At 48.4% G+C, this 27,198-nt stretch overlaps 7 protein-coding genes across 7 annotated transcripts; 2 read left to right on the top strand and 5 right to left on the bottom strand.

Annotated features, from left to right (window-relative positions):
- Nucleotides 1–48: 48 nt before the first annotated feature.
- ONS95_001935 (uncharacterized protein) lies at nt 49–3,804 on the bottom strand. The gene is made up of 4 exons (XM_058495159.1): nt 2,110–3,804; nt 1,554–2,059; nt 988–1,500; nt 49–940 (listed from the first exon to the last, which is right to left on the bottom strand). The coding sequence occupies exons 1-4, from the start codon at nt 3,380–3,382 to the stop codon at nt 254–256; spliced, it is 2,979 nt and encodes a 992-aa protein (XP_058355470.1). The 5' UTR covers nt 3,383–3,804; the 3' UTR covers nt 49–253.
- ONS95_001933 (uncharacterized protein) lies at nt 3,093–13,729 on the top strand. The gene is made up of 12 exons (XM_058495157.1): nt 3,093–5,529; nt 5,594–5,819; nt 5,874–5,933; nt 5,981–6,046; nt 6,096–6,323; nt 6,406–6,550; nt 6,602–6,997; nt 7,093–9,525; nt 9,656–10,962; nt 11,013–12,606; nt 12,658–13,139; nt 13,201–13,729. Exons 1-10 carry the CDS (start codon nt 5,300–5,302, stop codon nt 11,253–11,255), a joined length of 5,334 nt encoding a protein of 1,777 aa, XP_058355467.1. The 5' UTR covers nt 3,093–5,299; the 3' UTR covers nt 11,256–12,606; nt 12,658–13,139; nt 13,201–13,729.
- ONS95_001934 (uncharacterized protein) lies at nt 3,868–4,779 on the bottom strand (the record flags this gene model as incomplete). Its single annotated transcript, XM_058495158.1, has 1 exon — nt 3,868–4,779. One exon carries the CDS (start codon nt 4,777–4,779, stop codon nt 3,868–3,870), a length of 912 nt encoding a protein of 303 aa, XP_058355469.1.
- On the bottom strand, nt 11,731–12,577 carry ONS95_001932 (uncharacterized protein; the record flags this gene model as incomplete). The annotated part of the gene is made up of 2 exons (XM_058495156.1): nt 11,731–12,393; nt 12,503–12,577. The coding sequence occupies 2 exons, from the start codon at nt 12,575–12,577 to the stop codon at nt 11,731–11,733; spliced, it is 738 nt and encodes a 245-aa protein (XP_058355468.1).
- Nucleotides 13,730–14,211: 482 nt separating the features above from the next.
- ONS95_001931 (uncharacterized protein) lies at nt 14,212–15,460 on the top strand (the record flags this gene model as incomplete). The annotated part of the gene is made up of 4 exons (XM_058495155.1): nt 14,212–14,449; nt 14,501–15,058; nt 15,116–15,382; nt 15,441–15,460. The coding sequence occupies 4 exons, from the start codon at nt 14,212–14,214 to the stop codon at nt 15,458–15,460; spliced, it is 1,083 nt and encodes a 360-aa protein (XP_058355466.1).
- Nucleotides 15,461–17,964: 2,504 nt separating this feature from the next.
- ONS95_001930 (uncharacterized protein) lies at nt 17,965–19,034 on the bottom strand (the record flags this gene model as incomplete). Its single annotated transcript, XM_058495154.1, has 1 exon — nt 17,965–19,034. The coding sequence occupies exon 1, from the start codon at nt 18,823–18,825 to the stop codon at nt 17,965–17,967; it is 861 nt and encodes a 286-aa protein (XP_058355465.1). The 5' UTR covers nt 18,826–19,034.
- Nucleotides 19,035–21,719: 2,685 nt separating this feature from the next.
- ONS95_001929 (uncharacterized protein) lies at nt 21,720–26,616 on the bottom strand. The gene is made up of 3 exons (XM_058495153.1): nt 24,769–26,616; nt 23,272–24,719; nt 21,720–23,223 (listed from the first exon to the last, which is right to left on the bottom strand). The coding sequence occupies exons 1-3, from the start codon at nt 25,153–25,155 to the stop codon at nt 22,962–22,964; spliced, it is 2,097 nt and encodes a 698-aa protein (XP_058355464.1). The 5' UTR covers nt 25,156–26,616; the 3' UTR covers nt 21,720–22,961.
- Nucleotides 26,617–27,198: the final 582 nt, after the last annotated feature.

Here is a 27,198-nt window from a genome sequence, read left to right as displayed (position 1 = left end):
ATGAAACTGTTGACATTTACTGCTGATAGTTAGTAAATTGGCAGGATCACATGATAACGCGCCAGTCAATGAGGTTACATAACTTCTAGCAGTGGACAAATAACACACTCTTTGAATCCTCCTCCTACGCTACGGAATTGACCTTCGTTCTGAGACCTTGGTCCTTTTCGCTTAGTCACTTTAAGCTCGCGGCTGCCAAGCCAAACCAGACGGAAGTCTATTTCAACCTCTACCCGCACCTCCACTGACCTGCTCATTCCAACGTCTTCCTCGTCTTCAGCCTGCGTGCCACATCAGCGACAACCTCGAGTCGCCCACCTCTTCCCACTTTATCTGCCTTTTTCGCTGCCGGACCAAACACGTCCCAAACTTCGATATACTTGTTCCCGCTTGCCTGGCTCGTCCCTATTGCTACAAATGCCTCCTTCATCCTCTCATGGCCCTTGATCGCCTTGTAGTCGTCCATCGTGACTGCATTTCCTTGCTTGTCTTTCAACTCTTGTGTATTCAAGGCGCCAAGTTGAACACAGTAAAGCACGAGAGCTGCGAGGCCGGCCGCAAAGGCTGTTGCGACAGAGGAGCCAGTCAGAGTCTTGCACTTCTCCAAGGGAGCATTATTGGGCCTGTCTTTGATTACATTATGCCCTGGGAATATGAAGTCGACGTCGGCTGGGTCTCCGACCCATTTCCATACGGTGCCTGAAGCTTCTGCGGCACCGATCTTGAAGAGATGCTTCGTCCCACCGCATGCTGCCGGGAAACTTCGATCAGCTGCAACGCCCTGATCGTTAGCAGCACAGAACATGAGAATACCGGCGCGAGCTGCGCCTTCAATAGCTGCTTCGAGATCGATGATATCAGTCGCGTTCGTTGCAGTACGCTCAATTGTCCAGGACATAGAGATAATATGCACCTTTTTGTCGACTGCAGCACGAACGGCCTGGCATGGAGTTAGCGATAGCGGCTCAGAGGTTGAAGGGGACGGACTTTTGCTGCACTCTTGGCCGTGATTTGTCTCTTCATGTTTTCACTAATATGCTCGTCGAGTTTAACGACGTAGAGCTGAGCTTTTGGAAACACGCGGCAGATGAGGCTCGCCATAACGGTCCCATGCCCACCACTTGTCACATAATACGGCTTACTCAAGTTCTGATGGGTGTCTCGCTGACAGAAACTGCGACCTCCTATGATCTTGGCATGAAGAGATTGCTCGTTTATATCTACGCCATCGTCGATCAATGCAATGGTGATTGGTTCAACGGCCATGTCTCGAGGGGCATCTACGTTCTGGATGAAGTCGGCAAATTCGTCCATACATGTCAACCAGCGATGGCGGTGTTCCGATTGTTCATGGGCAACATCGACAAGTCCTCCTGTGGGTGCCTGCTTTTCCGGTTGTTGCTCCTTGACTACATCAATCTCAACTTCCGGGCGGAGCCTTGCGAGGCGAGTGCGAAAGTCTTCGATATTGTTTTCAGTCCGCCGGCTACTTTCAAGGCCCTGGAGCAATCAACATTTCGAAGTCAAAAGTAAAGCAGAAGAATTAAACTTACTGGCTCGACGTGCAAGTGCACTTTCTTTAGCTTTCTCAACAACGGCAGCCCTCCTGCCTCACTCCAACCGCGTAAGACAGCATTATTTCCACTCCAGTACAAGCAAACTTCTTCCGCATCAAATGCTACAGCAAGAATGGTCTCGGTGCAAAGATCAAGTTTCCTCCAGTCCCAGATTTCAACCTTGAACCCCGCTAGCGCTGCTTCAATAGCTTCATCGCTATGGGCTGGCTCGCTCATGTCATCAACAATCACACGAATGATACGCTGAACTTTCTTATGACGCAGAAAGTTGAAGAGAAACACCATATCGCTACGGCCTTTTCCATCAGATCGAGAGGTCTTCCGCAGCTTCGTCGATGCCGGCTTTTTCTCAAGACGAAGACTTGGCAACGCGACATATTGGAGGATGTCTTCAAACTTCAAGTGGTCGAGCCCTTCTTCAATACGATCTTCGCTGATGATCTTGGAGGGCGAATCGTAAAGATCAAAGTAGATCTGGTTTTCTGTATCGTCGTCAGTATCACGACTTTTCACCTTTCCACATGTTACCTACCTTGATTCCGACCATACAAAAAGTCGACTACATCGTCATGATTCCTATGTCGCATACAATACAGTTTCAAGTGGTTCTTAATCATAGCTGCGCTTTCCTCGGTCACCTTTGGTTCTTCTTTAGGCTCTTTTTTCTTCTTCTTCAGCTTGTCAGTTTTGGCTGCAATTGGAGTTGCTGGATTGGAGCCAGCGAAGCCCATGGGTACACCTGTCCCAAGCTTCAGCTGATCCCCATGTCCAGTAGCGCCAGTGCTTTTGGCAGCGAATGGGCTTTCCATTCCCGTCGCGACCCGACGGAGTGGTGCAGGCTTGAAGTTGTCCATTGCAGGTACCGCACCCTTGGATCCAGCACCGGACTTCCCAGCCTTCGGGTCGACCGTTTGAGTGGCAAACTTCTTGTCTTTTCCCGGTACAACTTGTCCATCCGTGCTACCTTCTTCGTTCTTCTCTTGATTTGCAGTTTTCTCCTTCTCTGCAGCGAGCTTCGCCTCCTTTTCAGCTGCCCTCCTGGACTCGATGCGAGTGTGTTCATGATACTGGTACGGCGACAGTGATGGATCAGCGTTGGTCCTCTGGTCCATGGCCTTGTCGCATCGCGCTATAAGTACTTCCACAATTTCCAACTGTTTGTCTGTACATCGATCGTACGCAACAGCAAGGTGGAGCGGAGTATATCCTTTGTCCTCCTTCGCTTGCAGAGTCGCCTCGTCTGCAGCCTTGATGAGTGTGATGGCTAGTTCTGGAGCAACATTCCGGCGGATGGCGACATGAACGCAATTTTCTGACTTGTAGCATGGGATTCGAAGGATCGATGCGATGTCCTGGGAATTCTTACAAATGAATCGAACGAATTTACCTCGCTTCTTGTAAATAGCATGGTACAGGGCCGTTTTTTCATTGTTGTCTTTCTCTCGCAGGACTTGTGGGAAGCGGTCGATGAGAAGTTTTACGAGTGGCTGATAAATGTCGAAGACTTTGTCTTTCGCATCATCTACCAACATATGCAACAGGGTATTGTTGTCCCCGTTCTTCTGGCCGAGGTACGATGCATTTTCTGCTGCAAAGGCTTCCACTTTGGCGGGGTCCCGAAGGTCTAGCTTTCCTTCCTTGAGCCAGCTTATGATGTCCTTGAATCGTTTCCCAGCGCTCACATCATCCTCATCGTCGTCGTCCGAACTTGCTTCACTGGCATCTCCTGGATCCTGCTCCTGTATAGGTGAATCTGGTGGATGTCGGTCCACCATAACAAGCTCCTCTTCAATCTCTGCACTCATGATTGTTTTTTAAGATCGCATCAAGTATGGATGAGTGGAGAGTTAATTCACGTTCATTGAAGGAGACACAAGACTGTCAAGACGCAACTTGGATGAACGAAAGCCAAAAGCGGACCCCAGCCTTGAGGACAACCCTCGGCAACAGTTGCTTGTTAAACTCGAAGATTCTGCACACAACCTTACCTCCGGACAAATGTGAACTCTCCTCGTTTCAGCTGCAACCCCCTTTTCAAGCCTCGGCCGCTCCTAGCGCTGATGTGAGATGCTTGTGGACCGGGGTCTTCATGCAGCTGAGATTATTGTTTGCCGAATGCAGTACCGCCCGAGGCGCAAGAAAATCTGGGCATGAGGATTTGTCACACGAGGCTGAAGCTTGAAGCACTGTGATGCTCTCAATCCATGAAAGAGAGTCAAAGCAAGAACGATCGATTTTGAGAGCAAGTCGGGTCAGATTCAAGATATCACTACGTTTCAAGATGGCTCAATCATCGTGCCCTAGCATGTGTCACCTCACAGAGGCCCTCCAAATTTATGGCCCCCAATTCTTCGATATCGTACTTTTGCAAATTATTGGTCGGCTCCAGACTGGGATCAAAAAGAACCGGGTCGTCTTTCGGCTTTCCTCCAAAGACACGCTCCATGGCACTCTTGACGTCAACTGTGGCATTGATCTTGACAATGCACTGGAAGGGATTCTCATCCTTCCTCTTTAGAAGAATTGCAGTCCGCATGCTTGTGGGAACTCCAGTCTTTGTGGTGGCGTTCTCCTGTAGAGTCCACGAAGCACAGTTTGGCTTTCCCCAGTTCCGGCCTTTCAAATCGATTGATCCGGTGACTGTCGTCTGATCATTCGTGTCTCGACTGACAGTCTTCGTCCAACCAACTTTAGCTATTGCGGTCGCGCCCAAAAATCCACCCCCAACGTCCAGACCGGCTTCGCGTGACACCTCTTCATGCTGAGAAGTGGGTACCAAAGATAGAACTCCATCTGGCGATATTGAGAACACTTCAGGGCCTGTCTCACCTGGCTTCATGCTCCCAAATTCGAGCGAGATACTGACAGCTTGAAATCGCCTGGCCTTCCTGCGGGAATCGAATCGGAATTGCAAAATTATGAGTGTCGAGAATGTCTCGCTTTCCGCTGAGAAGAACCCGTGTATCACATCAAGACAGGAGCATCGAATGTCCACAGCCCCATGACGTTCAATATAATTACTGCGCTGGAGAGGAGCTGCAGGGTCATTTTGTGTTCGAAACGAGCTGCCTTCATCGCCCCCAGGAAAAAGTCCGACTTCGAAGAAAGGTAGTTCGTCTGATAATTCTTCATTGGCAGAGTCGTCGGCGGGGTTGTCGAAAGCACCCATCGCAACACCAATAGTCTCTTGCGCAGACGACATCTTGTAATGACAGAAATTGCAGAAATTGAGGTGTACTGCGAGTTCGCAGGTTTCGATGAGTGAAAATGTGCTCCGGGATAATATCCAACCGCCGGAGCGCAGGGTACGAAGAGTTCAGAAGAGAAGAAGCAGAGAAATCGCAAGTTCCGAGTCAACGAGTCATTCATAGTTGTCCTCTTTAATTCAAGAGTCTAACTATGAGTATCGTCAGGCCGTCAACTTGCTGTATGACTGGCGTGGTTTGTCACAATTCTGGATTGGCCCCCAACCGCCCCCAATTGTCACCACCATTCTCACCACTAATTTCCACATCAGAAAACGCCACCAGGCTGAGATAATCCCTTGTAACATCGGGTACACTATCCCTGCAAAAATCTCAGCCTTGGAGGAAGTAGCATGGGTAGCTCATCGGATCCAATTTATCGTCAGGGTGGAGTGTCAGCCTTGAAGTGGAGCTTCTGAATCTCGATATTGAATCTGAACTGCATTTTCTCCCTTCTTCACAACGATAACAACAACAATGTCGGATACCGCATCTGAGTTTTCTGAGTCCGCGTCGTCGGCAGCCTCGGTGGCGATAGCTGAAGCTAAGGATGAGGAAAGCACAGCGCAGCCTGCAGAAGAGCCTACGGAAGAAGAGCAGAGCTCAGCGGCAAGCGAAGAAGACCTCACAGTGGGCATGGGGTTACAAATTCTGGCGGGAAGCATAGTGGACTTCGATCCAGAGGGCGATGATGCGCGACCTTTTGAGTGAGTTCGGTTCCTCACATTTGGTTCTCATAAGAATAGAAATTTTACTAAATGGTATTCTCAGTGTCGTCGCAGTTCACGGCTATCATGGTGATAGACATACTTCCTGGGGCGGACCGTACAGCAATTGGCTCGAGGATTCGCTACATGTTCGGTACCCAAGCTCTCGAGTTTTGACTTTCGGATACGATGCGCAGGGGATCAAAGGGACTTCTACAAGAGCGGGTATAAGGGAGAAGGCTGTGCAATTGCTGGATGAGTTGGTCAAATTGAGAGAGCCAGAGAAGCCTGTTAGTACCTCACATGGCGCACAGCTCAAATACTCGGCTTATTGTGTAATCTAGGATCTGTTTCGACCCTTGGTATTCATATCACAAGATCTAGGTGGTATAATCGTAAAAGAGGTAAGAGTGCTAGAAAGACAGAAGCTATGGTCGCTAATCTGAGACAGGCATTTTGCATTGCAGCTTTTGAGTATCAGAAGTACCGATCAATAGTGCAATGGGCTCGGCTATTCGTATGTGATCTCAGTGATAGTCTTGTCCAGATCACTGATGCCTGCTCAGATTTTCTTCGGCTGTCCCCACAGATGTACGAGTGTGCAAAATATGGAAGATGTGATTGGGAATTTGCTCTACGCCAGCCAATCACCCCGCCCCATCGGAGCTTTAAGAACGATCAGGGAACTTAGTCGATCGGTCATCGAGATTAATGGATCTTTTGTTCTCTCGAAAGTGCCGACTGTTGGAACGATAATAAACATCTATTCAGAAGACGAAGATATGGCTTCGAAGGTGAGTACCTTCAGGTTCCGTTTAGTAAAGCGAGAGAAAGACCAAGTTGCGAGAGAACATATCCGAACTGATACAACTTTAGGTGTTTGAAGACTACACTGTGAGTATTGATATTGCGATGGGTGGAAGCCGATTTGCGAAAGCTGGAGCCCTGCAAGAGATCTCTCATACAGCGCCGGAGGACATATATGATACTATCGATCTTATCCTGGCGGCCTATCCAAAGCGTGATTTACACCTTGGTTCTCAAATCTATGAGCAAGTCTAACGTACTTTAGCTTCGGAATATAATAGAGATACGGAAAGAGCTCTCCGAAACCTTCAGCGTCAAGCAGCAGTTGCGTATCCACTCGAAAACAAATGGGGTCCTCATCGTCGATGTAGCTGGCTCAGCGATGACGAGACTTACAAATCATGGTTCGACAGCCACGGCGCGAACCTTCTCCACGTCCATGGGACCTCTGGAATCCTCGATGTTGGCGACTATCTGTTCCAAGACCTCAATACCAAAAGAGAGGACACAGCACCCTTAATTCATTTTACCTTCGACAAGTATGATGACCAGCGGAACTCACTTGCTGGCATGTTGAACTCCATCCACGCTCAAATCTACAGCCACCTTCCAGTCTATCACCCTGCCGCAATTGTACCAGAGCAGCAAATGATGTACTACAGTACGTTTTGAGCGACTCTCCAAGGTTTCGAGATTCAGTGGCCGTGATCTTTGAAACAACTAAAGAGCACAATGGCTGACTCTGTTATCATATAGGCAGCTGGACAACGCACGAGCTTTTCACTATGTTCCGCAATTTCTGCACGAACTTGTCCCATTCCGGCTGCTACATGGTCATCAACGGCTTGGACCAATGTGATGATACAATCTTACTGTTCTTGGAGAAGTTGTGCTATCAAGCTAGTATCACGGAGTACAAATTCAAAATTGTGCTTGTCAGTTCCACCAAGAATAGTATCCAAACCGCTCTTACTGGATGGCCAACAATCAGCACCGATGAACATGATCCAGTCACTGATGCGGAAGTGCTGAAATTGGAAATTGAGCGTGAAGTACTGAGTCTAGTGCAACAATACCCCGCACTATACGAATGCGAAACAACTGTCACAGAGAGGCTTCTCAAATGCGGCGAGGATCTAGATTGGCGTCGGATTGTTTTGAATGAAATCGAGGATGACAATGGTCTACAACAACTGCAAGGGGAGCTGGACAATCTGGAGGTAGCCAGCCCCCCGAAGTCACTTCAACGAATTCTGTCCAGTATACCGACTTCACTTCAACCATGGTCCAGCAAGGTCATCTCTTTAATCCTATATTCGTATCATCCCCTAAGCGTTTGGGAGTTAGCTCAAGCAGTCTCGCCCAAGCTATATTGCTTACCCAATCCCGAGGTACCTTTTGATCGCCACTATGAACACTTCTCTACGTCGCTAGAAACCTGCTTTAAGGGAGCCATCATCGTGAAGCATGGCTTGGTTTTCTTCGGGCATCCTGAGGCCAGGCAGTTCTTTGCATCTTCCGACACGCGACCAGACGCGGGGAGGGCAGCACACGCAGACATTTTCGATATATGTCAGGATTTCATATCCTCGAAGGAGGGTCAAGATTCTCTACAAGCTCTCGTTACTAGTGCAGCCCACGATATTGTAGAGCCGCCGATCTTCGCCCACCGATACGCCTTCTTAAACTATGCTGTCAAGTATTGGCCAAAGCATTACCAAGCTATAACGAAACCTTCACTGGAAGCAGATGACCCACCCTTGAGCAAAAAATACGCACAATGGATATTTGACTCGGGCATCATGCGGAACTGGGCTGAAGCTTACTGGTCTCTTTCCAATTCTATCTACCGGAGCGACCGGGGATTTCTGTCTTTTCTCCCAGTCTTTGCAGGCCTTGGCCTTCGCGACATAACCTCGGCGATCATTCTCCGTGATGCTGGAAACCAAGGATTTGAGAAAGATTGTGCTCTTGCGCTGACAGAGGCAGTGCGATATGGCCATGGCACTATTGTTCTCATGCTTCTGAAGTTAGGGAGTTTCACCGAGACAGACATGCTCAGTGCACTCTTTGCTGCTACTGCCTCCCTTGACGATACCATCCTCGACGACCTTGTTACCTATATTGGAAAGAAGTTCCCAAAGTTTGAATGGCCAGCAACAACTGTTTTACGAATTTGCCAATTCGGGCATGACAAAGTATTGAAAAAGATACTAGATCTCGGGGCCTCGCCAAATGACGGAATCGCGCTCCATGACATGACTCCTCTATTTGCTGCCGCACGTGAAGGTAAAGTGGAAGTTGTAAAGCTCTTGTTGGAATCCAAGGCTGGTCTCGAGTCAAAAGCACAGCATGGCCGGCATCCCCTTCACGCAGCATGCGTCTTCGGCCATGCTGAAGTTGCAAAGTTGTTGATAGCAGCTGGGGCGGACGTCAATGGTCTGGATTCCGAAAATGAGACACCGATCACGTTGGCTGTGCAGTGGGGAAACTACAAAGTTCTAGAGGTCATGGTGAAAGAGGCTTGCATTTTGGACGGCACTTGTGGGGAATTGAAAATCAGGACACCATTGACGATTGTTGCAGATCTTGGATTCATCAAGTGTGCTCGAGTGCTGCTTGAGAATAAAGCATCAACTGAAGTCGTTTGTGCAAGCGACTGGCCGCCTCTTCGATATGCCATTACAAGGGAGAATATGGAGATGATTAAACTCTTGCTAGACTCTGGAGCTGACCCCAGCACCACCCACGGTGGCGAACCCCTCATCACAAGTCAAGCCATAGATGGAAAGTTGGAGGTCATCAAGTTATTGGTCGAGCACGGCGCCACCGTGGATGCGATCAACTCACAAGGAGCAACTGCCATGCATTGCGCAGCGGAGAAGGGTTTCACTGAAATGATAACGTATCTACTTGACCACGGCGCTGCTCTCAATTCACAGCTTACGGCAGGACACACAGGTGTTCTTCTCGCTGCTAGTTGTGGTCATGCCGATGCTGTGAAATTGCTCCTGGATAGAGGAGCAGATATCTCCATTCCAACCACTGATGGCTGGACCGCGATTGGACTTTCGTACGACAATGCGGAGGTGACTCGTCTGTTGATGGAAGCGGGTGCGAATGCTGACAGAACGACCAACTCCTACACACCGCTCTACCTGGCTGCCATGTATGGCTACACCGAAGTTGGTAAGTCACCTTTACCCGCGGAATTTTGAAAGATGTCGAACAGTTGCTTCATTTGTCCATTCTTCGCGTTACCCCAGTCCAAATCCTTGATCTTCAAATGTGCGAAACCAAATTCTAATCTCACATTTAGTGAAAGTACTCCTCACTTATCCAATCAACCTAGAAATCGAGTACATTAGTGAAGCACCCGATGGGCCTAATAACAAGTACACAGCATTGACCATCGCCGTAACCAATACTCAGACTGAGATTGTAAGATTATTGCTTGAGGCCGGAGCAGACGTCAATCATCTATCCGAGACCAACAACTTTTGTACACAGTACGCAGTCCCTGCCGACTCAAGCATGATGCGGACTTTGATGGAGTACCGGCCAAAGCTCAATCTCCAGGACAATGACGGCGATACTGCGCTATCTTATATCCATGAGACGGCACAGCTTGAGACTTATCAGATCCTGGTGAATGGAGGCGCTGATCTCGAGATCCCCAACAAGCAGATGCACACCGCTCTCGGTAAAGCAGTAATGCAAGGTACGAGGAATGATCTTGTGAAGTACTTCATTTCAAAGAGAGCAGATCTGAATCCGGATGCTGGGAAATACGGCGGGCCGCTGCACATCGCATGTCGCTATAAGAATTTTGAGGCTATCGAAATGCTCGTTCAGGCTGGCGCAAACGTGAATCTCGTGACAACTGGCACATCGGGTACCCCGTTGCAGTCTGCAGCCCGGTGCTGGAACGTTGTCGCAAGTCAAGACATGCAAGAGAAAATGATTCGGTATCTCCTGGATGAGGGCAAAGCAGATGTCAATGTAGTTGGAGGTATGCAGGGCTGTGCGCTGAACGCCGTTTGTGGGTGGGCTAGCGCTGATATGGTGTCTTTGCTTCTCAAGAGTGGCGCCAAAACCGACGTGGTAGATGAAATGGGACGTGCTGTGATTCATTATGCAGCGATGCAGAGTCTTGCAAACTTGCAGCAGATCATTAGTGCTGGGGTAGAGGTCAACACGAAAGATGCGATGGGCAGAACCGCGATGCACTGGGCCGTTGTCAGCGGGTCCCTTGAGGTAGTTGAACGAGTTTACAGTCTCTCGAGGCGACTCTTGGATCAACCGGACAATGATGGTTGGACGCCACTATTATGGGCTGCTCGAGGATGCGAGACCGTCTACAAAGAGACACCTTCCAACGCTCAGGAACAGATCATCTCGTTTTTGATCGACCAGGGTGCAGACCCTCTCGTGAAAGGCAAAGGTCTTGAAAGAGAGTGGACTCCAATACAAATAGCCAGATTTCATGGAATCGACGACGAATTGGTTCAGTTCTTGGTCAAAAAGACAAAAGAAAAGCTTGGGAAAGAAGAACTCTATATAGAAGCGCAACATGCATGCCCGAAAGCCTCGGAACAAGTCGGCTCCTGCGATAGTTGTCATTGTGTAGGTTACTTCTCGCCTGCTATCCATGCATCAGCTAACACATACCACAGCAAATGCTCGGCAACCGGTACAAGTGTAATGACTGTCTAGATTTCGACTTCTGTTATAAGTGCTACAAGTCTCGCCTTGTTATGCACAACAAAGATCACACCTTCCAAATCCTTGGCCCAGAGTTCGAAGTCGTTGTTGAAGTTGAGAAGGAGAGCACCGAGGAAGATGACGATGATACGGATGATGATACAGATGATGACACGGATGATGATGAAGATGAGGAGAAGGCCAAGAAAAGTTGAAGGTCGCTGAGTTTTATGGATTTGAGCAACTGAATATCCTTTCGGGCTCATTTCACAGCTCTCGGCAAAATTCATCACTTGGGGGATTGGATGTGTAGGCTTAAGTGCTAAGAGCATCGAGTGGAGCCTACATACACACTGGCGACAATTAGCGACTGTTGAGTTCGCTCAAAGCCAAGGCGGAATTGAACTTTTCGTGTGCGTTAGGTTGGGGAAGGGTACTGTTGAACGACAAGTAGCTTTGAGTAGGCAGGTCCTCTGAATGGTTTCTGCTGCGCCACAATAGCATCAAGTCGAGCGTCTTTCTGGTACTACTACATGCTCAGACAGTCGTGACTACGTCATCTCAAGGCTAACCACATCGATTGTTTTCCAGCACTGAAAACGGTTGAAAGTTCCTATTACACTTGTCGCCTTCGCCGCCAAAAACCTGTCTCATATTATTACAAAAAGCAGATCGAGTGCTTGATTTATATCATTCCCTCAGTTCAGCACTTTCGTCGCTTGAGACCCTGATCAAAATTTCATTACTCTGAAAGTCTCCCGTTCTCATTCCTCGATCCATCTCCAGTCTCTCGACTTCTCTTCCACTCTCATTGACCCAGACTCCCATCCAAGACCCCACCGCTTTCGCTCTATATTCGTCGCCTTTCACAAGGGCGACCTTAGGCTCTTTGAATTCCACAACAGTGTCGACTTTCCCATTTGCAGGAATGTGGACAATGCTTTGGTCATTGATGGAAAAGTATCCCTCTGGGGGCACACGATGATTGATTTTCATGTCCAAACATGGGGCTTTGACCCCACTATTCGTAGATGTGAAAGACACAACTCCGATTGATGGTAAAGATACATCTAAGGGAGAAGACCATCGCAGGAGGAAGACTTCGTGTGGTGAAGTGTTCGCGAGTGTGATGCGAAGCTGAGCCGAGCCGAGAATGGACGCCTCTGACACTTCCGATGACAATGTGACCTCAATTGGAATTGATGAGGTAGTCGTCATCTTTCTGGAGATGACAGAAAAGTCGTCATAGACGAGAAAAAGAGCGACGAAAGTGAGAAATGCAACCGCTGTCGTCAAGATGGTGCGATGGCTGGCCATTGATTCGGCGTTCAAAGGCAATTGCAAAGAAGGTAGCTATGGTATGAAAGTCAGAGATGCAGAGGGGTTGGAAGATTGGAAAGCTTAACCGCGTTAATGCGTTACATAATCCCAAGTATAAATCATGTGAGTCCAAGATACTAACTTCGGAGCTTCCTGTTTCATCCTTCAAGCCTTGTCTATCTGCGGTTCGCGCCGACATGCATTTGCCAGCTGCCATATTTGTGGGGTGCTTACAAACAAAAACATGTAAGCGATCTATTACTTTATTAGGCAGGTCACTGATATTACGTGCACCAGGATGCTATCTACGGAGGTACACGATTCAAAGTGCCATACATCTCGCTTGATAATACCGGAATGCTTCCGACTACCATTGTTGTGAAATCATGTACTGAGAAGGTGATAGAAAAGGATCAAGTATCTGCCACGCCAGCAAGTTCTACCTTGATGTTTAAGAGCTCGCTTGTGTCAGTCCGACCGGCAGTTCATCAAACTGCCGCAGTCCAAGAATCTCAAGACAATCTATTCGCGCATGAGGAAGCTCGGAAACAAATCACAGGGTACTTGGTCTACACCTGTCAGACTCCAGAGTTTCTAGACCAGGAGGAATTCCCATCTCATCGCCGATCATAATCATATTTGCCGGATAACAAACCTTACTCTGGTTGCTCCCGCCCCTTCCTGCAACGTTATCTCAACATCGCAGGAGTTTTTGATTGGCGGTAAAATATTCCGATAGATGATGCGACAGACCGAGGCATCGATGCATGTCATATAAGGTATGATAAGAACGGTAACCAGGTTCATGCTTAACCAAACCTGATATCTTCTGCGGATTAGGGGCGGGGTTGGTGATGCCAAGATTCGCTATAAATTCTCGCTTCATTTTGACCTTCCCCTTGCGACCATCTCGCTTACAGGCATATCCTAACTTCAACATGGTTCGCTACCTAACCAAATCACCACCTTAATTCTGTGAACGTCTAGCAGTCAATCTATTAGGATGAGGAGGTCCAAGGAGAGCTTGTTTATAAGGCATTTGCGGAGTAATGGGCAATAATCAACCTGGATCAAAAGATCAGCACAAGCAGCCCATAGGTCACGTTCATGTGTACCAAAGTTCCGCGACTCAATGAGAACTTGCTCGTACATCCTTCAACTACAAGAAAGCTGTTGGGAGATATGAATACGTAGAATGCTTGTCCATAGTTGCCTTTCTCCAAAGTGCACTGATGATTTCGATTGGACTGATCGCTGTGGAAAGACTCATTCAAGCAATGAGTCCCGAATCGTGCATGCCATATGGTATGCTTAATGCATCTTGGCATTTCTTGGTATGCATGGGATTTAATATGGAAGAAACATGTCGATCTTCTTGGATTCTGAGCTTCCTCATGGAGATCAGGACAGGAACACTGACTTTCAAGTGGTGCAAAATGCTGCCGACGAACTAATCGCGTCGCTTCGGAGCTCTGAATGTGCCTCGAATGGAGTGTCTAGAAGCTGAAGATCATCGATATTATCCTAATCATTGATTTCTAGCTTCCTCTTTCCGTAATCCATCTCCGTTCAGATGAATGTCTGCAACTCGAAACAGAAGTTCGTCCCATGTCGTGGAGTCCTCGATGTTCTCTCAGGATTACGACCTTCTACTTTAGAATCGGATCTCAAGTTCCTCATTCATATCTCTGAGCATTGAACTTCGGCTCTCAAGCGTTGTTACCGCTTAAGTTCTTCCAAGCCAAGCTTGACTTCATCTCACTTGAACATAAATAATCCCTTCGCTCCCTCCGTTCCATCTTCAGCAAAGCACAGATCACATTCATACCCACTCTCACTATATCCTTCAAGATGCATTTCACTCCAGCTTTTGTTACTCTTTCCATACTGTCGGCTTTTGGGGAAGCCGCAGTTATTGAGAATGGCAAACGGGCACTTGGCTTGGAGGTGACTCTCGCCCCAGCTGGGAACGCTGCCGAGGTCATTGCTACCGTGAAGAATGTTGGTGCTCAAGACTTGAACCTCTTGACACCAGGTACTTTTCTCGACACCGCCCCTGTCCAGAAATTGAGTGTGGTTGATGAAGCTGGTAATTGATGCCCTACGACTTCTTCAAAAACCATCATACTGACTTTGCAAGATGTTGCTGTGCCCTTTACTGGCATTTTCCGTCGCCTGCAAACCTCTGATCTTGCCCCAGAGTATTTCAAATTCCTTAAGGCTGGCGAGGAATTCACGACAACGATCAATACTGCTGAAGTGCACGATCTTCAAACAAGTGGCACTTACACCTTTTCTGCTGAAGGAGCTATGAGATTTGCCATCGGAGAGTCAACTGAACTTTCTGGAGAGGCTGTTTCCTTCAAGTCAAACATATTGAAGATGGCCGTCGATGGCGCCGCCGCTGCTGTTGTCCCCAGAGCAGTTGATATGACCTTTGACAAGCGTACGGTGCTTCAATCCGGATGCTCAAGCGCACAATCAGCATCAACCAGGAATGCACTTACCAATTGTGCTGCCCTCGCCAGAGCTGCATCAACTGCTGCAATTTCTGGCTCAGCGAGCAAGTTCAGCGAGTACTTCAAGACAACTGCATCAAGCACACGCTCTACTGTTGCTGCTCGTTTGTCAGCTGTCGCCCGGGAGTGTAGCTCAAGCACTTCTGGAGCTACCAGATACTACTGCACAGATGTATTTGGTAAGATCTCCTCACCCAACTCTGCGAAATCACTTTGCTAAAAGTGGTTTTTTCAAGGCGAATGCAAGTCAAACGTTCTTGCATACACTATTCCAGCACAGAATGTGATTGTGAACTGCCCGCTTTACTACAGTGCCCTTCCAGCTCTCACGACCACATGTCACAGACAAGATCAAGCAACTACCACCTTGCACGAGATGACCCATGCTCCAGGAACCTACAGCCCCGGAACTGTTGACAATGGTTACGGTTATGCTGCGGCCACAGCTTTGTCGACCTCAAGAGCTGTTGCCAATGCTGACTCTTACGCACTTTACGCCAATGGTAAGTGATTGCATTCAAAAAGACTAAATCTTAAAGATCGTTTCTGACTTCGTGGCAGCCATCTACGTCGGATGCTAAGCTATCCGCCTCTCACATCATGGGAGAATATTTCAACCGTGCTCTACGAGACGTGAGGATGCGTAAGAGGAGCGGAGAGCAGGATTTCACATTATGACAAGGTGTTAAACAATTGAATGTCAAATTACATTTGGGCAATTTCGAATCTGTCAAGAACGCCTCTCCTCTCAACCTGTGTGAAATGACTACAGTCACAGAAAGTAGAGATGGTACCCTTGGCTCGCAGAATAATTCTTTGGGGTATGCAATTCGCAAGACGGGGTATCCCTTTTACTGACAATTACCTTCAACTTGTCAATGGCGGACGTGATCCTCGCGGTGGCGACAGCAGCGAAAGTCTCTTCCTCAATTACTCTCGAGCGTAGGTTTGGCAAATGATTGTTGACAGCAATCGTCCCTAGATCTGAAGTTCCGGGATGGCCGCATGGCAATTCACATCCTCTTCCGCCAATATTCTAACCATGGTTGACTGACTCTCAACTTCGTCAATCCAAATGACCCTTCCGAGCACCCCGAAAAATTCCCCGATACACCAAAGGCTGACTGATCGATGGTCTGGTTTGTCGCAGCGACGATGGAGACCCGAAACACCGATTCGCGCCACCACGATTTTGACGCAGATTCTTTGTTTAGCTTACCAAACTTCCTAGCCGAGAATCGCGGAAAGGGGGCCTCGGTTCGGGAATAGCATCATGACCTTCAACTTCTGCGTCACGCAGTTCTCCTCAGGAATTCGAACGTAAAATTATACTTTTCCGTTGAAAAACTTGCCTGCGTTTCAGAACAAATTACATAAACATGAGATATGATCTATCACAATCCCGTTCAAAGTTTGTGGCCTCGCATAACCTACAAATTTACCAGACTTCCCGTTTCCCTCGGCTACGACCCACCACGCCAATAATCCGAGCGTGGCGTCCCAAAAGATCAGCTGGATTCCCAGCAACGAGATTAAGTTTACCAAAGTTGAGGGATTCGACGTGCAACAAAGTTTCCAGAATGCTGCTATTCATGATGCTGACGGGAGAGGAGTTTGCTTTAGGAGGTAGTGAGACGGGATGCATTGACTATGCTGGGGGCTTAGCGAGAGACATGATTGATGCGGCTCTGGCACGGATAGTCTAGGCTGTGAGAAAGAAATGAAGTTTACCAGAGTTGAAGATTTCGATGTGCAACAAAGATTGATTTCTCTATGATTCGTAATCGGACGGAAGAGAATTGTCAGACTTTACTGATGGTCGTTGCTTTCACTGTCGAAATCTTTGACGAGTTGGCACGTACCGCGTTTGGAGGCCGCGCAATCAACATACTGTAAATGGGTTTGTGTTACCAAAGTTGAGAATGTCGACATGCAACAAAACCCAAATACTTTGACTGATATATGAGATATCACATTTGAAAACACGAGTCAGAAGTTGCAATGGAGACGGACAATATTGTCAATAGCGCGACTGGATCGGTTGCAGCAGATTAGCGAGGCAACCCCTGTAGGTTGACTTACCAAGACCTCAGGCGGCTCTGTGCACAAGACACTCTAAATTGGGTTACCAGATTTAAGGAATCCGACGTGCAACAAAAGTTTGTTTGTTTCTGCCAGTTTATGATAGATATCCTGGGTTTTGGGCTGCTTGCAGGGGAGGAGTTCCAGCGTGGTGCCATCGCATTGATGGCGAGGAGGCTTAGCGAGTGGGCACCAGCGCATTGGGAGATTTCAAGCGAATTCTGGTGACTTCGAGCTTCTGGGAATGAAATTGGCTTACCAGAGTTGTGAGATGCGAAGTGCAACAGAAGAGATAATTTTTGTTGTGATAGACAGTATGCCAAATCGTTCTCCCTCTACGTAGTTGGGGATGAAACGCTGATTGCAAGAATGGCATACTCCCTTTATTCTTGGGTCTGACAATGGAGTCTCCAAGACAAATCTTCGCTGGGGGGTTCTGGCCAGTAGAATAGAATAGACAGGATTTCCTGTTCGGCAAATGGATTTTGAAGTCCGAATCTGCGGTAATTAGACTCCTGCGCTTTTCAGAGTACTTGGCAGGCCCTATGAGACATACTCTACCTGAATATTCAGGTCTTAACGTCTGTGATCTCTTGCATGACGATGCTTTAAGATTGTAAATATAGTGTTTTCAAGCTTGTTTGCCCTGTTTGCATTCTTTTGATTGTGATCTGAAGACCGCACAGAGCTTTTACCCTGTTACTTGGCGGACCCATTGTCAGACCCAAGAATAAAGGGGGTACTGTTGACGAAGATTAGCGAGTCCACCCCCTGACGGCGTTTCGCGGTCCCCGAAACGACCGGCTATTAAAAGCTGCCATGTGGGTATTTGGGTCTCTGTTCTCTCTTGATCCTTTCGACGCTACTTGAATGTACAATAAAGTTTTAATGCTACGCTTTCGCCAGGAATGAATACACAGTAAGTGTACTATGCTACGCTGAACACGCTGGCTTCCCTCCCGGCTGATTGTAGAAGGATATTGCAAAGCAAGACCCCAAAATTCTATGTACCGAACGCTCCGAATAAAGGTGCCCAGACACTTTTCTCTGAAGCGCTTGTCGCCTTTCTTTCTTCTCTCTCCTCCTCCGCCTCCGCTCTCCTCGCTTCAATCTGAATGGCTCTGTTCAACTCCCTTGCAAGCTTTTCACATGCTCTAACATCAAGGATGTAAACATGAGTGCTACCTTCAACATCCAGTATAAGCGTCGCCAGTGTCCCCCCAGAAGGAGCCGTGCGGATCATTTCATCATGTTTCCAGATCCACCCTGCTTCCACTGTGTTGTGACTGTTATTTCGTGTTTGGTCCATGGCTTTTTCTGTTTCCACGAGTTGTTCCACGTCTTTCATAAGTTCGACTCTGGCTTTTTCCTCCTCTGAAAGATCTTTTCTTTCCCGTGGAAACGTCTGAGAAATGCCTCCGAAGATGTGTGGACTAGGCCACAATGCTGGTACTTTTATTCGCGGCAGGTATTGGTTTGTCTGTGGGCCTGGAAGTGACGGAGCTGTGCATCTCATTACAGCTGGTGGAGGACGACGTAATGGTCGGCAATGACTCAGATTTATTGTGTCCCTGCCAGCATATTCTTCCCCTAGTGTTTTCCTTGTTTGAATTATGTTGTCCTTTGTCGAGGAATTCAACCCATTCCTGAGTTTCCTGGATCCGTTTAGCCATGAAGAGGTCTCCGAAGCTGGTGTTGTAAGAGGCGTCGAGAATTCTGAGATCCCTTCGTCGGCAGGGGTTTTCAATTTACAGTTGCCGTTCGATCTTGCGGCACCACTGGGCCTCATGGTTCCATAAGTTGTGGCATCGTTTACTGGAAGGGAAGTTGACGGAGGCGAAGTGGCTTCGGAGCTCTGCGGCATTTTGTCCTTTATGATGGACAGAAGCTAGTCGCTCTTGAGTTCGATACTGTTGAGAGTGATCGGATTGCGAGATTCGTTGGACAATTGCAGGACTCCCGATAGCTAGTGCGTTGGCGATGAGCCTGACAGCGAAAGACATAGATGATAAGTTATCCTTCTGGAGGCTGAAAAGCTGAGTTGGAGAGAAATCTTATGATCAAAGAATGTTGCACTTAATATGAGACACCAAGGACGAGCTTCAGAACGAATGTATTGAAACAAATGTGTGGGTGTACATATAGATGCTGATATGGGTGAACGTGAGAAAAGTGGAAGAGGTTCAGAACCTGAGCGAGTAGAGGATAATTACTAAATGGTCGAAAGTAAACTGTTATGGACTTGGCTCAAGAGCAAGAGAAGGAAGGCAAGTGCGAATCATGTCTGTCAACATCACTCGTCAAATGAACCAACAAACATAGGTCCTATAGGTAATGATGGAAATCGCGACCGAATATCAATGATTGTAGGTTTATGGTACTAGATAAATATGAATTTAAATTTAGAGAGAAAAGTACAAAACATAGCGAAAGCGGAAATAAAGTGGCATGAAGCAGAGTGACACTGTCCAAAATGGCAGGGAAACTCTGTCAGCGAGACTTGCTCGTGATAACAGCACCCAAGGCAAGATCAAACGAGGCTCCATCGGGGAGCGAAACCAGACTCATCATCTGTATAATCCAAACTCGTGCGCTGTGTCACCTTACATTTACAGTTTCCACATGCCAGTAAGCCCAAAACCTGAACCTATCCACCATGACTGTCCACGTGACCATCACGCGACACTCTTCAATCACTTGACCATTATTTCTCCCAGAAGTCTACAAGCCTCCCCACTTATACTCCACCTCACGATCGCTCCGTTTATATTTCACTCATTGGTCAGACAGACGACCTACCTCCCCCAACCACCAAGCCTACCCCTGGAACCAGATCACATGTCCGCTTACCTCTGCATTCAGCCGCGCTCATCCACCCAATCGGTGTACGCACGCTACTGCATCGGTACCGGATGTTCCTGAAGATCGCTTTTGGTGGTAACATACGCTTTGTGGTGGTGGGTTGGGAGGTATACTGAAGTCCCCTATATATAATAGAGGCACAGCAGATGCGAGCGAATACGGGTGTGTTTGGTATGTAAGCCTCCCTCGGTTCGTTACAGGATGGAAAAACAGAGTAGGTGGTGTTGGTAGGATTGTTGGATTTGTAAACAAATGATTTGGAGTGTGTAGATGCGTTTGAGGCTGTGAAGTAAGGGTGAGTGGAGATCGACGCACTTCGTCTCTGTACTTGGTGAAGATAGTAGCTGAATCAAAGGCTAGGCTCTACTGGGAAAATGTAAACAAAGATCTCCGAAGAATTTTGTACATGACCACCATCAGCACCATGACAGCAAACCACGGACTTCCTCCCCTCCCACCTCGCCACTTACTCACCCTCCTCCCCGAAGCCAGCAGTCAGCCGCATACCTAGTACTGCAGTATGCAGATCCATGACCCTCAAGTGACACCTGCGGGGTAGATCTACATGTACCCACACACACACACATACACATACACACCTACCTAGAAAGGTACGGAGGTACATCACCACAGCCCAAACCGCTCCGCCATCCCGTCAGCGCCTCTCCCCACCTGCAATGGAATATCAGAGTGGCGTCCTGCAAACAAATTTGATTTACGCCAAGGATCAACGTCGTCAGTTTCATCCACTTTTCGTAGCCGAAGTTGACCGATCGATGTGTTACCATGGTAAAGAGAAGTATGGTTCAGACGATTATGCGTACGTTTGTTCTATGAATGCATCATTGATATCTTTAACCTTAGATGAGGGGAACGCGAGTGGAGATTAGATGGGGCGAGAGAGAGAGGGCGAGGTGAAGTGGTGATGTGATGATTGTGTTTGTTTGTTTGGTAAATCAAGGACGAAAGTTTGGTACCGGCCGTTTGCTGACCTGGATACCGCCGAGATCTTGCTTGGATGACGGCTCCTGTAGCCTGTAGATTATGTATTCCTACTCCGTCGTCTTCATCTGGACTGAGAAAAATTTGGAATTTGTGGGGAATCCATACATTGAAGCTTCAGTACCGTGATGAGCGAGAACAGTTCGATCGTTCCTTCCTATGCACGGCTGGGGTAAACCCGTGTGCTCTGGTCTGGTCTCGTCTGGTCTCGTCTGGCCTCGTCCACGTAGCGCGGACGGGGGAATTGCGATGTGGTACAAAGGACGTTTGTTGATATTGGAAAGCAATCATGTGTCCTGAACAGCGCTTGAACACGTTGATCATCCGCTCCCGCCGAGCCGAAACCTTGAATCCAAGAGTCTAAGGAAGGAAACTTCCTTCCTTCAGGTCACGAAAACCTTACGGATTATCCAATAGGGTGAAAATATGCAGATATGGGATTGTGGCACCAATCACAACAAGTGTTCTTGGTTGGAAGGAAAATGAAAAGGGGTAAACAGCAGGTCGACGAATCAGAGGTGCAGAAGAACGGGATTTGATTGAGTTTGGTTTGGTCTGGCTCTTTGGCCAACCTGTGGGTCTGTCTGGAGAGATTGCAGTAGGGGTCTTCGAAGGAGGGGGTGGGGTATATACCGGAGGTGGTAATGTATGGGGATACAGTCCTCCTGTCGTACTATCCTCAATACAGCAACCGAGATAAGCGAGAGAGTTGTTCCATGAGGCTTGCTTGGTCCTCCGTCCTATACCCACCCTTACCGCAACAACACACACGGTACATATATTTAACATACCCTAGTAGAGTACCTGCCGTACCCCAGAAGCAACGTACGTGCATTAGATCATCCCCACCTCAAGCCCCCCTTGCGTATGAGTAGCAGCAGCAAGGGCGGCAGCTGCATGTGTACACTGCGCATCTCTGCACGCCGATATCGAATCCTGGGGTCCTCGTGCGAGGCTTGGCGGGTCTGGGGAAAGCAGGTGAGAGAGGAGTAGAAAGTGACATGTCGAGTGTACAGTTGCTCCGCCGGTAAGTTGTTCCGAGGAATGAGGGGTAGGTACCCAAAGTAGGGTATGGAGGGAGGTCCACGTGTAGGGTCTGAAGGTTCGGTGCTTTTGACTTTAGGGGTGTATGCTTGTTTTTTTTTTGTTTTGGCTTGTGCTGTCAGGAACGGAAATGAAGATGCCGAGGCGCTGCTGCCGCGGTGTTTTTGAGGAAAAGAGAAACTGAGGAAGGGAGGGGTGTATGTGATGTCACTGAAGCTGTGCAGATAGGGACTGTGAACACTCCGTCTTGTGGAGTCTAAGTCAAGCGGCCCGGCCCTTGGTGGTATAGCTTTGTGCTCCGAGTGGGTCATAGAATCTTTTGAGTTTTATTCACTAGGCAATGAGATGCTTAAAATTTGAGGTTTTGTGTTGTATCATGACATTTCGACTCGACCATCAAGGCCTGAAAGGCATCCTATGCTAACTTCTCAATGCTATGCCCAGTCTCTGCCCCTCGCATTTCATTTCGTATGACTTCATCCATTCATTCATTCATGCCCAACATAAAATTACAATTGCGCCCAAGTTCGTCATCGTCCGAACAACCAAGACTTTAAGATGCAAGTCATCTTCCCCTGACACGTGACTACCCGGAAATCCCTCAGCCAGAAAGGAATCAACCCTTTCCAGCAATTTCCCCAGACTGAATAAAGTTCATCCCACCACCTGTCACTTTTGAGTGTGGCGGTGCGGATGGTGACTGACGCGCAGCGTGTTGGTGTGGAGCCATGGTGTTTTATATTTACTCTTAATTCGCTGTTGGATAGCGAGGCAGACGAGTCGGGTCTGCGGCCCGCGACTCCTTCAGTATATGACAGCCACACCCAACGACAGCTCTGCTTGCTGTGAAAGGCTGATTGCTTCAAATTCGGAGTCTGCGGACTCGCATATGTTCAATATATCGCGCGGTTGTTTGTCCCAGTACCATGGGAGCAGTCGGCCCTTCTGCCAGCTGCTCCTGAGTGCAGCGTTTCTTTCTGTCCTGTGCAGCTTCGGAGATTTTGAGAAGCAGGATTGCACACCGGTTGTAGCAGACAATGACGCGGCATAAAGTCGTTTTGTATAGTATCGTGGTATTGGTGATAGTGGAGTTTACCCTCCAAGGTAGCTGCGGCGGCGCATTTCTGCCTCGCGAATTATTTCGGCGGAGAGACTGAGACTTGGCGCTAGGTGTGCATAGCGCTCGATTTCCATGACTACATCGTTGATGATGGCATCGACTGTGTCCATATGCGGTACAAGCGTGGATATGATGCTTGAAAGTGAAGGCGACATGGTGGCGCCCATGAGGAGGAGAGTCTGAGAGACGATGGATAGTGCACCTTGCCAAAGATAAGGCATGTGACCTGCATGACTATTGATTGTTAGTAGGCTATTATACACTGTATTTGTTGGAACTTACTGCGCTGTGATATGCTCTAGCTGTCGGATTGAAGCTTCGAGGCATTTGCGGCAATTCTCACGGACCGAAGGATCCATAGCAGCTTGCTCATTATCCAGCACCGCAAGGATATACGGCCTGAAAATAATAGTTCGGCAAGCAAAATAACGTAGTCGCAGCACCGTCTGCACCGGGTCGGCAAGCATTGTTCGGCTGTATGGAAACTGCAGTGCTACTGGGAGGCTTTCGTACCACTGCGCGAGTTGGAAATCCAACTCCGCTACCACAGGCTCGAGACTTTGTGTCGAAGCCATCGAGTCTTTTGAGTAGATGAGTTGGCTCACTCGATTGAGGAGTCTTCGGAGGGCAATTTCTGCCAGAAAGTACCACAGGTCATCTCGACCAACACTTTCTTCCTCTTCAGGCTCGAAGCCACCTGGTAGTCCAACAGTTTCCTCGAACTGCACGATTCCTGAGTGTGGAAGGTCCATCTCAGCCAAAAGATCGCTCTCAAATAGCAATGCATTCCAATAGACTCTCTCGCTAAGTTCTCTCTGGCCGAGAGGAACTCTTCCAGGTGCGCTGAGAAGTAGCTGCAGTTTCGTGCTGGTACTGCTGAGCAATGTCCACGCTTCCAGAGGTCGGACAAGGTAGAAGAGGTATGCGGAGGCGAGAACGGTGCATTGAGCAGAGAGAACTGAGTTTCTGGTCATGAGACCCGGGAGTAATGCCCATGCTGCTGCGAAGTATGGCAGTCCTGGTGGGTCGTCGCTGGGCGGTACTCTAGAAATGCTAGCACTGCAGCTGGCTTGGCCAAGAGCCAGCACCAATAACACAATACAGCTTTCTGGCCCCTCTCGAAAACCGTTGGATAAAGCAATGCGATAGTGATTTGTCCAGTTGTAAGGATTGACACAGGCATACCACACATTGACCTTGGAAAAGAACGCTTCGATGTATGCCGAGGTATTTGACAGGTCCAAGCAGGGAGTTTTGGACAAGGCGAGAGGTTCTCGTGCCATTTCGAGTTGAAGTAGAATTTGAGGGTCGTAAGGTCGAGATACAAGATCCCGAATTAATGGCCATTGAAGGAGATGCAATGCAGCGTTAGTGTGAACTTTCGGCATGGTGGAGATGTTCGTTGGGGTGGTCCATGTGCCAAGCCCCGTTGCGGGGATCATGGATACGAAGTTGCTGGTGCTCTGCATCATGATGTCTTCATTGCTGATGGTAGTTGCTCCATTGATTGAAGGAGAACCGGTTGAGATCGCCATACTCGAGGTTTGTCCGACAAGATTATTTTGTAGAAGACCTTCGATTCGGGTGAGGTGTTCCAGAATCAGTTTGTCTCCAGCATCGAGTTTAATTCCTGGTTCCCGATAAATGCACTCTGCCCCGAGCTCGGTGCAGAGCTTGCATTTGGGTTTGGTTCCATCACATCTTGATTTTCTGGATCGACAGATCTCACACTGTTACACAAAATTAGTTGCTGGCATAGATTGAAGCCTGTAGACTTACAGCTATGGTGGCTCTCCGCCTGGGGTAATCGATGCCAGCATCTGTGCTCCTTCTCTTCAATGGGTTGATACCATCGTCACTGTTCTGTCTGTGCTGTACGCCGTTTGTCATGGACTCTCTATCTCCAGAGGACTGCGAAAGATTTCGTGCTTTCTGGGCTGAACCCAGTATGCCCTCGCGGGAGAAGTTCTGCACACGGCGGGAGTTGGGTGATTTGAGTGGGTTTGGTGAGTGTAAAGCCCCGTTTCCGTTCACACCATTGCCGTTTGTAATGAGCTGTAGACGAGGAGATGGGATATCAATGTTGAACTTGTCTCTAGAAATGGAGAATGTTCTGCCGCCTCCGGTGGCAGAGGTCGGAGAGGCATCTGGTGATGAGCTTGACATTGTGCCTGGTGCAGGAAGAACCGACAGTTGGGGTCATCGAAAAAGGTCCTGACAGCAGAATAAGAGGAAGCTGGCAGATGAAATTGCAATCATAAGACAAGGCTCAATCTCTATGTGTGACTCGAGGTTTCTAAAGAATATGAAGGCAAGGTAAGACAAGGCTTTGTTGATACGGGATCCATACCATATCTATTTTCGAGAAAGAGAGAGATTGATTACGTGCCGCGTGCACTACGCTGACATGGGTGGCCGATATCTGCAGGGTTCCCTCAGATACACGACTGGGTTGGTGATTGGTAGATCAGACGATGTGCTCCAGCTTGAGGAGCCTGCCGCCACCACGAAACCCTGTGATGCTCATGCAGGTTCGAGTGATGGAGAATCTGGGGTTCGGTAGGTGACGGCCGAAGGGAGGGCTTCTGGAAACAGGGTGGGAAAGCGAGGCTCGATATTAACCAAGACCAGCAGCTGATGAGACAACCGTTCATGCTGGAGGGACTGGAGCAGCATTATTGATGGTCGGGATGCAGATGCACGACTCACTCGAGCTACTTTAGCGGACGCATTTCCCCACAGTACCAACTGCAGTGGGAGCGAGGGGTTACAAAGGTACTCCAGCACTTTTCTGGTGCCACTACTACTACTACTGGCGGCGACAAAATCAGGAGTGGGATGGACCACTACCTCCGCGAACTCCTTTTAGGCCAATGGACTCAGGGGCTCGGCGTGAATAAGCGAGTGTTTTCAACCCACCCACTTGAGGCAACCGAGGCAGCGCCGACACCACCTCACTGCATTTTTGAGGCCCATGCCATCACTTCACTTGCTCCCCGCCTCATCTCGGCATCCTGCTGGCACAAGATGATTGCCGTTTTTGAAGTTTGAATGTGCCTGTGACGCTGTCTGCAGTTCGCATCTCCAGTTGGAGGAATTGCGGACTCTTGGTCTCCGCCGAAAGCGATACAAGTTTATTGTTTGGTTCGTGGCATGGTTTGGTCACTCGAGATTAGAGCCCACCAGGGAGCTTGGAGATCTTTGATGTTTCGCTGGGAGCGCTCTGGTTGGTTGATTACCGACGCTATACCGCAAATGGACCCGACGTGCATAGCAGCCTTCCAGCCTCAGGCGAGATGTGCTGACATCTTGGAGTGAAAATGCCTGGAGGCGAGTTGGATTTGAGAAGGAGCTGAGCATTTCCGTGTTATTTCATATTGGAAACCGACTAGTAAGGTTTATCTACTCCTTTCTGGGACCAGTAATGGAAACTCACTTTTGGCGCCGTGGGGAAATTGTTGATCTCCATGTTCTCCAGGTCTGAGTTTGGGACCCTGAATGACTTGGCATCTGATATTCCACGTTGGGCGAAGATCAAGGGACTGGAAGGGCAAAGATTGCTGGTCATGAGACTTTTTGATTAACTTTCTTATCTTATGAAGGACTTCAATCACACTAAAAGATAGGGGCAACAGCTCATATCTGTGACAAGGCGATGTCAAAACTCTGGATCGTCACGTGCATCGAAACTCTCGGTGACATGATGTTGCGGCCCGATTGTACTCTGGAAAGGGTAGGTAACAGGTCCAGAAGTTGTTACTTCCGTTCTTAATAATGTGAGAGTTCAGACCACAAGTGCCGAGAGATCATAACACGTCTCTCCAATACCGAAATTCTAATGTTCTTCTCTTCATGCAGGAGTGAGAGGCAAACAACTTTGTGGAGGCAACATGACGCTCTGGAGGCAACCTTAAAAAAATCTATTCCTTGAACTGCGGGAGAATTATTCTCCAGGCCGAGAACATGGAAATAATCCACCTGGAGAAACTTTCCGGGAGGTGTTCCTGACAATTTGTCTTGCTTGTGAAGCTGTACTTGCCGCGAGAGGGCTATTCAAAAAGTTGCAACCTGTTCGGAACATACTTCCGTGGAGCACACTTCGTAATGAAGCACGACTCCCAATCTGGATTACGACAACGCATGAAACTGGTCTTTACAGAGCTTAGCAGATAACGTATTCCTCGAATTCGTATGCTACCAAAAGCACGA

Source organism: Cadophora gregata, assembly GCF_030347475.1.
Source record: "Cadophora gregata isolate MNR1 chromosome Unknown scaffold_10, whole genome shotgun sequence".
Classification (NCBI taxonomy): Eukaryota; Fungi; Ascomycota; class Leotiomycetes; order Helotiales; family Ploettnerulaceae; genus Cadophora; species Cadophora gregata.
This window is presented reverse-complemented; position numbering and strand designations above follow the sequence as displayed.

Bases quoted from the DNA above. Each gene is read 5' to 3' on its own strand.
- ONS95_001933 (XM_058495157.1), top strand. From the start codon at position 5,300: ATGTCGGATACCGCATCTGAGTTTTCTGAGTCCGCGTCGTCGGCAGCC. The intron at 6,551-6,601 runs GTGATTTACACC...AACGTACTTTAG, and splicing joins CCTGGCGGCCTATCCAAAGC to CTTCGGAATATAATAGAGAT. The intron at 9,526-9,655 runs GTAAGTCACCTT...TCTCACATTTAG, and splicing joins GTATGGCTACACCGAAGTTG to TGAAAGTACTCCTCACTTAT.
- ONS95_001929 (XM_058495153.1), bottom strand. From the start codon at position 25,155: ATGTCAAGCTCATCACCAGATGCCTCTCCGACCTCTGCCACCGGAGGC. The intron at 24,720-24,768 runs GTAAGTCTACAG...TTTGTGTAACAG, and splicing joins GGCGGAGAGCCACCATAGCT to TGTGAGATCTGTCGATCCAG. The intron at 23,224-23,271 runs GTAAGTTCCAAC...AACAATCAATAG, and splicing joins CTAGAGCATATCACAGCGCA to TCATGCAGGTCACATGCCTT.
- ONS95_001935 (XM_058495159.1), bottom strand. From the start codon at position 3,382: ATGAGTGCAGAGATTGAAGAGGAGCTTGTTATGGTGGACCGACATCCA. The intron at 2,060-2,109 runs GTAGGTAACATG...ACGACGATACAG, and splicing joins TTTGTATGGTCGGAATCAAG to AAAACCAGATCTACTTTGAT. The intron at 941-987 runs GTCCGTCCCCTT...ACTCCATGCCAG, and splicing joins CGGCCAAGAGTGCAGCAAAA to GCCGTTCGTGCTGCAGTCGA.